Source organism: Cololabis saira, chromosome 24 (genome assembly GCF_033807715.1).
Source record: "Cololabis saira isolate AMF1-May2022 chromosome 24, fColSai1.1, whole genome shotgun sequence".
NCBI lineage: Eukaryota > Metazoa > Chordata > Actinopteri > Beloniformes > Belonidae > Cololabis > Cololabis saira.
Genome location: NC_084610.1, coordinates 9,607,377 through 9,616,717, shown reverse-complemented (window position 1 = coordinate 9,616,717; position 9,341 = coordinate 9,607,377). Strand labels below are relative to the sequence as shown.

Sequence of the window (9,341 nt, the reverse complement as noted above, 5' to 3'; positions counted from 1 at the left end):
AGAAGCCACATTACAAATATTACAATTCCAAATTAAGTTTGACGTATACCAAATGTCGTTTATTTCACTTATGATTCATTTACAGCATTTTATTTAACAGAATTTGCTGTATTTTTGTAACAAACAAACCGTTTCCGGAAACAGCTCAGTGCATCGTTAAGTGGGCGGGTCGTGTTTGTCTGACGATGGGATGATAATAAAGCTTCTAATAATCAACAAATGACATTTTAAGACATTTATTTCTCCTTAAACAGTATTGTAAAAACTAAATATGAAAAATAATCTGATCAACAGGTGAGCTGAGCACAGGTATGAAAAAAAAAAAGACAAAAAAAAAATACTCCCCACACTATTGTGTCATAAATTGAAACGCGTCCATCTGTTTCATAAGCTTTTTAACATTTCCTGTTTGCAGGCTTTTATTAAAAAACAACATTTATTTCAATGACGACTGCTTATTAAGTATCTGAGTGCACCAAGAAAAGGAAACCTAAGAGGAAACAGAAAGTGATCTCATTGGTCCTCCTGCAGGATGACCTGGTCAATAATTATTTCCCAACCCAAGAGCAGTAGAAAGTAAAGACATTATCCTGCAGGTTTCGGTCTTCATAACCAAAGTAAATGCAACTTAAATTGAAAAAATAAAATAAAATACAATTACTCAATGCTTTAGCTCACAATGCTTTGTGCAGTTTCGGTGTTACTTTTCAGGTGAATCTGAAATAAAACGTACTGAAAATCTGCTGCGTTATGAAGGAATACAAAATTCATTTCCCAAACTTGCCATTTGTTTCCTTGCATTTTCCACACTTCCAAGACAAAATTGAAAACTAAAAATATGATTTTATTTCAAATTTTACCAAATGCTTCCCGTAGATTTTTAAATTATTGTTTAAAAGAAATTAGCCAATAATTTAACAATATTTCAACTGTTAAGTGCAACATAAATTAGCTTCCCTTAACATTGTTCTATTTCCCTTGTCTATATTCTTTTTAAATATTTTGGGATTTTTCTTCAACCGTTTGATGCCTGATATAGTATATAAATCACAGAAAATTAAATATATTTAAAATTAAAATATAAAATTGTTTTTATATATAATATATATACGTTTTTATAATTTATTGAAATTAAATGCACCCAATTTTGTGTTCAGCAGTTTTTCCTAATTTATATTTTCTGTATCATTATATATATATATATATAAATAAACAAACATATGGGTACATTTATTTGTTTTTATATTTATTTTATAGAGTTTCTTTTTAAAAATTGTAAAAAACTTTTTTATTATTACTATTGTTTTGTTTCTGGTGGTGGTGCAAAAGTTGTATCAAATATGATACATCAGATATTGGGGGTTAAAAAAAAGAAAAGAAAAGAAATGTAGTCAAAAAACAAGAAAGGGACAAACATTCCCCAAATTGTGGATCACAGTTAAGTTTATGATAATTTTGAAGGGAACAGTTTTTCAGGAACTATCTTTGAGAGATAATTCAACTGCTTTTCCAAGAGTCATATCTCAAACACCCTTTTAAGAAATACAAAGAAAATGAAACAGCAACATGTTTATCAGTGCAGTGGTACTACAAAGACATATACCCAGATAATCCTCTCGACTAGTGCTCTTCCACCTATTTGGTCTCTCATGTGAACTTTGCAAAAGTTAAAACACACGAGCAAAGTTAGAACTGGCAGGGGAGGAAAAAAAAAAAAAACCCTCAAAAAACCCATAAAGCATACAAATAATCTCAAAAGAAAGTCAAATTTGTAGCGTGATTCCACAGGCCAAAGTGCTCAGTTTAAATCCACAGGCAATGCAGCTTAAACTGCATTTCAAGATGTTGTGCAAGAAGGTGTGGGCCTCACTGAATATATGAACAAAACATGCAAAGAAAGGGCCTCCTTCTTTGTCATGGAAAAATCAGTGGGAATGTGATGATTTTTAGAGCCGTGATGCATTTTGCTCCTGCATGCGCTGCGCAACCGCATCCTTTCTTTACTTGCTGAACTGTAATTTAGTTGTAACTCGTCAGTTCTTGAAGGCTCCACAGCAGCTGGCTTTGCTGATGAAGTCCTTGAGCATCGCTCCGTCCACTTCCCAGAAGGCTTCGGTCTGAGTCACCTGAGTCAGGTGGTTCACACAGAACCTGAAACAGAAATCTTCAAGGTCCTGGTGGGGAAGAGAGGGAAAAAAAAGTCAGACATGACTGGAGTATAATGCAAGCTCAAAGGACTTGGCAAGAAACATAACATTTCCCTAATTTTGGACCAGGAAAGAATAAGATTTATATCCTGACTTATTAGTTATTTTTATTGTTATTATGCAATTCCGACACAACCTGTTTTAAAGGATCACTGTTCATTATACTCTGGTGCTGTCCACATTACCTTAGTAGTAAATTATGGCACTTTTCCACTAGTACCTACTCTGCGCGACTCTACTCTCCACGCCCCCGTCTTGCGTTTCTCCACTACGGGCCGAGGCGGGTAGAGGCATGCCGAGTAGGTACTTTTTCTGTACCTATTCTGCCTAGGTTCTGAGTCGGCCCTGTATCTGACGTCATCACACTACGCCACCGATTGGTCGGGGGGCGGGGCCGTCAGACGTTTGAATCAGGAAGCGGCAAGTCAGTGCGAGAGCAGCCCGCGGCTTCTTCATTTTATCCGGCAGGCAATGGCAACGCAAAAGTCTGTTTCGTGATCCAACTCTGAGGTGAAGATGTTCATAAACCTGGTGGCTGAGGAGAGAATTAAAAAGGGATGTAGACGGGGGATAAGGAACGATCAGATCTACCAGGAGCTCTGTCACTTCCCAGCCGCTCGCGCCTCCCAGCTGATTTCTCATCAGTGCCGACGAACAAAAAAAAAAAAAAAAAAAAAAACGAAGCATCGCCGCTTGAAGCTTCTTTCACTCTAATTTTTTAACTTGATATCGAACACAAGCCACAGACCCAACAGCACATATATAATCTCCTCCAGGTTCTACATCTTTAGTGTTGTCTTCTCTGTTTAGATCACACAATCAAATACGTCACAGCAGCTTCCCTCCAACCCGCCTACCTGGGTGTCTAAAAACAAACGAGGATGAGGCGGGTGGAGGCGGGACAAGGCGTGCCGAGTCGGGGCGCGCTGAGTAGGTACAGTACTAGTGGATAAGCGCCATTAGTTTGTTCTGCACTGTCTGAGAGGGTTATAATACCGATTTTGCAGTTCACCCTGTGCACACTAGATGTCAATATAATATTGGGAAAGGAAGCTCCACTGTGACATAGTTACTAAACTTTCCTTCTGGCAAACATGGATTGTATTATTGCGTATAGGAGTACCTCTGCATCATATCGTATGGCTGCAGAGAGCAGGATGAAGGCATTTTCCACAGTTATTCCTCTCTTGATGATATGCTGACACAGACGTTTCAAGCGGTTCTCACAGTACGAGGTGGCCAGATCCAACAAGCCTGCGGCCAACCCAAACAACCCACAACAAAACACGGTCAAGCAGTCTGCCAAATGAGGTCATTTATCATGTAAAATACGTAAAAATTTGCGAACCGATGGCGTCTTCGGGTGGCAGGTCCACAGTGTCTGTGTAGAGAAACTGCAGGAAGGATCTGTAGACGGGGTAAGAAAACTGGCTGATCTCTATCACCTCCTGCTGATCCTCCGTCCACTGGGAGCGAAACATTGAACGGAAATGCTCGCACCTACAGGAAAAACAAAGGAACTTCAAATGTTCAGAATATAAAGTTGCCATTATTGACCTTTCAAAGTAAAAGAAGTCAAAAAAGTTGGCATCAAAATTACTTAAATTTCAATTTAAGACCAATTAATCAAGACAAACTCTTCTTCAGAGTTATGCATGAAGAACACACAAACGGACCTGATCTTCAGCACAGCTTTGTGGACGTGGATGCATTTGCCATCAACGCTGAACATGAGGTCCGATGTTTCTGGACTGTCAAACTCCTTCCTAAGAGCCTCGGCAACCGACATGAAATCCTCGTGCTCTACAATAAAAAACACAATGCAGTTCAACACTTCCTCTGCAACATCCCGTCAACGTCAATATCCAAAAATAAATGTATTTTGCCTGATTCCGCTGAGGATTAACATCTTTAACTTCCCTCACCAATCGACATGAGGCGCCACATGACGGGGGGCGTGGCGAAGCAGGCGAAGACGTCGTCGGTGTTGGTGAAATGTGTGAGATGAGGCAGGACGACCAATTGGCCTCGACACAGACCCCACATGTACACCTGGAAGACGAGAACTTTCACTGGCTTCACAATAACAGACAATTTGCAGACTGGTAAAAGTTAATGATCCATTCTTTTTCAAAAAAAAAAAAAAAAAAAAAAAATCCTGAAATTAATTTTTATTTAGTCACAATTTCAGTTTAAGAGCCTTAGTTCCATATGCTGCCACAATAGAATTATATAGTCAAGTTATTACTGGATTTTTGATGCTGTTTTTTTTTAAACCATTTTGAATATGAGCTCAATCTGCTCACATCCCATCAATAATCATTCAAGAAGTCAAAATGAACTGATTAATAAAATGAAGTGTAAATAGGTACCTCGCCGCTTTGTGTTTTTGCTGCAGAAATATGCGTTGAATGGCATGCAGCAACCTCTACAATCCTGCTGGATGACAGATGTGTTATTATACACACACTTGTTAGTTTCTCCCCAAATATATACAAACAAAACTTTAACTTGACTGACTGAAGTAAAGAACGTGTTATACGTCCTACAGGCATTGCTTATAAAGAAAAAATAAACTCCTTTCCGCCAGTGACAACTGTGTACAACCAAAATGGAAGTTCCAAGTCAAAGGGAGGATACATGGACAGGAAACAGGAAAATTAAATCTCAACAGGATGGAGGACAACCTTGCCTCTCACTAAAAACAAAGAGATGGTGTTATGAAAGCGTTCTTTCTTTAAATGTACCTTTCTTTATCAGCCATGATTTGCACGGGAGTGAGGTGGTTGCTCTTGTTGCCAGTTCCTAGTTGTCCGTAGGTATTTGCTCCCCAGGCGTAAAGCAGCCCTTCATCCGTTAATGCCAGGCAGTGTCCGTATCCCGATACAATCTGGAAAGGTGCTGCTGTTACTAAATCATAATACCACCATGAGGCAGAGTGTGATTAGGTTTTTATGGGTCCCACCTGTTGAATGCACATCCCTTGGAGTGCAACAAGGCGACAAGGAGTCAGCTGATTTCCATTGTTACCCATGCCCAGCTGCCCGTTTCCATTGTAGCCCCAGCCGTAAACCTGAACACATACAACGTAATTTACTGCACAAAATTCAGATTTCTCACTGGAACCGATTAAGCCAAAAATGTGAAGTGTACCTCTCCATTGTCAACCAGAGCCATGGAGGAGGTCTGTCCACACGTGATGCCCACGGCGTTCTTGCCCTGCAAGCAGCCGGTGACTTTCCTGGGGTACGGCTGGTTGGCTGTGGAGCCTGAACCCACCTGGCCGCAGTTATTATAACCCCACGCAAATACCTAGGGCGATGTTTTGATGTGAGTACAGACGTATTTGTCTCACTTAAGTATTTTTTATATGCTTTCCTGTTGGATTTGTACGTTTTCCAAATGAAAATAGGTTGTAAAAACAGTCTACTGTGAGGGGAAGGGGAAGGGGAAATGAACAGTTACACAAAACAGATCGTATCTACAGTGCGAGTCAGGAAAGAAACAACTCAAATGCATCAAAGATTAAAAGTCCTTTCTACTTCATCGATGCTAGAATCCCGAGAAGATCAACAAACATCTGCCCTGTTCATGTTTGGCTAATGCAAGCTCTCATTTTGAAGTTTTGAAGAAAAGCAAGGATATCACTGCACATCCTGAGCCTGAAACTTCTTTACAGTAAGTAACATTTAAAATAGAAACAGCCCTTCCTCATCACCACACAACCTCAACCTAATGAGCTTTAATTCATTCGGTTTAAGGCTAAGCTGCTCAGTGACACCAGCAGCGTCAATGATGGTTGAAGGGTTTCAGTGACCCAGCTAAAGCCAAATGTAAAACTTATTAGGTACATGAGAAAAATGTTTGATACATATGTAAATATTTAAATCCTATTTTCTAGATGTAAATAAAACTATAGTCAGTTATGTTCCTTATGAGCTTTTTTAAATATTTCCAAAAATATTTCCCCCACAAGAAGCTTTTGTTTGTCTCTGGTTATCTTTTCTTAAAAGTTCAACAATGTAGGTTGAAATTTTAAGTTCAATATAATTTATAGAGTTTCCCTACACATCCTAATTTATCGGATATAAAGAATAACTGCATGAAAATCTGTGAAATACTCTAAAACACACTTACCTCTCCATCCTGGGTGAGAGCCATAGAGTGATGTGAGCCACACGACACATCAATCACCTTCTTGTTCTGCATGGTGGACGTGACCAGCACTGGTGACAGGCCCTGGTTTGTCGTCCCGTTGCCCAGCTGGCTGTAGCCGTTGTGGCCCCATACAAACAGCTGCCCATCTGAAATAAAACAGCAGAGTTTAAACAACGATAATACCCGCTACCTGTCCTCTAGTCAAGTTACAGACTAGATGCTATAGAGAAGTCAGTTAAAGCAAAACAGGAGCAAAACAACAACCAGTAACACTAAGTGTGTCATATCTGTATTTGAAAGGCGTTCTTCTGACGTTAGATGTGTGGCTCGACCTTTGATGAGGCTCAGGCTCATTTATGGTCACATCATCAAACGAAAGTGGTTACAAGTGTTAGAGGTGTTGAGCAAAAGTCCCCAACCCTGTGACAACCACACAAACCCCTTGTTAGCCACCGTAAGTGCTTCCAATAAATAACGTTGCGCAAACCAGCTTCGCTGACTCTGACAGTCCTCAAGAAAATTCAATTCAATCCATTTATTTGGCATCAGTTTGCAATAAAAGCAATTTCAGGGGGACTTTTCAGCCACAGTAAATAAGTTCAGTTAAGACCAATAAAATATAAATATCAAATTCAGTCCAATTATATTCATATCTAATGGAACTCTCAACATGAAACTAGATTTGCTGTGGAAAATAGGTCAGAACGTTCCAATGGTAGACACATGGTTTGCCAGTGGAGAAGCTATGGCTCTAAAAAAACCCAACTATTATCAACTTAATCTGGGGGGAAAAAAAAGGCATAAAAATAAAAATGACCCTTCCTTAACTAAATGCCACATAACAAAAGCTCTTACTTTAAACTATGAGACTACTGTTATATCAGAGATGACGGCACTTTCATGTGACTGCACTAAAAGAGGGACACAAAAACTGAAGGTAGGAGTGAAAGATTTTAGAAATTAAGTTATTAAAACAAGCATGCATAATAACCTACTTTCTGTAGCCAACAGAACATGGGGTCCACTGCCGTAACTGAGGCTGACAATCTTCTTTCCATGCAGCAAGTCTATTTTTTTTGGCACAATTGTGCTCGCATTATCTCCTGTGCCGAGGCAGCCACTGCAGTTCAACCCGAAAGCAAATACCTGGAAATGATGACAAGAAGAACAGCAAGTCCATGAGATTTAATTCAGACTTTTTTTTAAACTTTACATTTTTACTATAGTATCATCAGTTACTGTGAAAAGTGTGACCTTCAGACACAAACTCCATCGAGAACATACTGGCGTTTCTGGCCAAAAACATTTCAAGTGTTAACGCTTTATGTTAACTTTCTTTTTTGCAAGATTTTATTGAACCCAAGATAGGAAAATTCAGTTTGATGATGTGGACATGAAGTTATGTTCTGTGTTGATATTTCAGCCCCCCCAAAAATGAAAGAACTCAGTGTTTTGTAACATCCTGTTTCTCCACTTCACACATAAATTGTCCTTCGCTTCCAACCACCAACTGAACAAATACGTTGAAATCATGTAAGATTCATGATCTTAGTTTCACTTACATGCATGAAAAGCACTGGTCACATGGTCAAATAACTGATGAGTTTAACATCACACATATATGGCTCAAAACTAAGTATTTCTCCTCTGTTTTAAATAAGCACATTACACGAGTACAAACAAATTAACTGAAAGTTTAAAATGAGTAGTTTAAAAAAGAAAAGACACAGGTATGTACGGATATACTGGTCACTCAAACACACGGCCCACCTCGTTGTCATGTGTGATGTAGATGGCTTCATTCGCAGAGGTGCCAAAGACGCAAGCCTGTCGGATCGCAGCTTGTTCCTCGCTGCTCAGCAGCGAGAACAGGGGCCATTTACTGACATCCACCATGGCTCCTGTAGAACTCAGCTTTCCTTGTAGGCGAGGGGGAGGAGGAGTTAGGGGTGATGGGACAGGAGGATGGCGAGGGGAAGCAGGGAGGTCAGGAGGAGGAGGAAGAGGAGGAGGTGATGCTGGTGGAGGTGAGGAGAAAGGAGCAGAACCATCCCTCCTGACACTTCAAGGGGACAAAAGGAGAGATGGTTAATGATGTAAAAACAGCTGACATGGTCACTGGTGTTGTCTTTTTACCAGACACTTAAATGCACAACACAATATATACTTATTTATGGCTGGACTCAAATGTACACATGCACATACTAAGATGCACTCTGAAAAGCATGCAAAAATAAGCTCTTTGGCCTTTAAACTGAGTGTCAAAACACACAAAACAAACTTGAAAGAAACCATTTTTCTTCAAGTTTTATCAATAGGATTAGCCAATGTAATAATGTGCTATTTATGGATGACACCAGGCAGCACAACGGATCTGTTGTTCCTGAAAAGCTTTATACTTCATGCGTATAAAGTCGGTTTTCTCACGATCTCTATGGCCGGGCAAATGACCAGAAGTCTACCTTTCTGAAATGGCTCAAATGAGTCAGCATGTCATTAGAAATGTATTTAAAAACCAGCCAACTCTTAAATTGCTCAATTTTTGAATGAAGTTTCGCATCGCATCTTCTCCATCTGAGCCAAATCACGACCATAATTATCGAAATAAAACCGCATTATTTCACCGAATTGCTCCCGCCATGAATAAAAGTTAAATTGTGGACATAAATCAGTGATCGTGGTGAGAAACGACATCCGGCTTGGAGCAAGTGGCAGCTAACAGCTTATCAAACCTACCTAAAGCATCGCTCCATAACAAGGACTCAGCTGTGGACACACAACAACATCTCAGCTCAACAGCAATATCACAAACACTTCTCCTTCTATAACATCCAAGATAGTTGTGTGAAATTACCATATTAAAGGGCTCTGCCGGCGATTTCCGAGGGAAAGATACCCCTTCATCAATTTCAGACTTTATCGAAAGTAGCCATTTCGTCTTCTTCTGACTACTTAACGGTGCGGAGTAATCACTGC

The 9,341-nt window shown here is 39.7% G+C and overlaps 1 protein-coding gene across 2 annotated transcripts; it reads right to left on the bottom strand.

Annotated features, from left to right (window-relative positions):
• Positions 1–37: 37 nt before the first annotated feature.
• On the bottom strand, positions 38–9,314 carry rcbtb1 (regulator of chromosome condensation (RCC1) and BTB (POZ) domain containing protein 1). Of its 2 annotated transcripts, none has more exons than XM_061715846.1 (13): positions 9,220–9,314; positions 8,136–8,427; positions 7,361–7,511; positions 6,345–6,511; positions 5,361–5,519; positions 5,173–5,280; positions 4,955–5,097; positions 4,580–4,646; positions 4,133–4,259; positions 3,884–4,010; positions 3,556–3,707; positions 3,331–3,461; positions 38–2,174 (listed from the first exon to the last, which is right to left on the bottom strand). In XM_061715846.1, the coding sequence occupies exons 1-13, from the start codon at positions 9,267–9,269 to the stop codon at positions 2,034–2,036; spliced, it is 1,815 nt and encodes a 604-aa protein (XP_061571830.1). In that variant the 5' UTR covers positions 9,270–9,314; the 3' UTR covers positions 38–2,033. The 2 variants fall into 2 exon arrangements, with proteins under 2 accessions (XP_061571830.1, XP_061571831.1); XM_061715847.1 differs by having other exon boundaries at positions 4,580–4,643.
• Positions 9,315–9,341: the final 27 nt, after the last annotated feature.

Excerpts from the sequence above, each read along its gene's own strand:
- rcbtb1 (XM_061715846.1), bottom strand. The coding sequence starts at position 9,269 with ATGAAGGGGTATCTTTCCCTCGGAAATCGCCGGCAGAGCCCTTTAATA. Across the intron at positions 3,708-3,883 it reads AAAGCTGTGCTGAAGATCAG|GTGCGAGCATTTCCGTTCAA; the intron begins GTCCGTTTGTGT and ends TTTTTCCTGTAG. Across the intron at positions 2,175-3,330 it reads CCATACGATATGATGCAGAG|GACCTTGAAGATTTCTGTTT; the intron begins GTACTCCTATAC and ends CTTCCCCACCAG.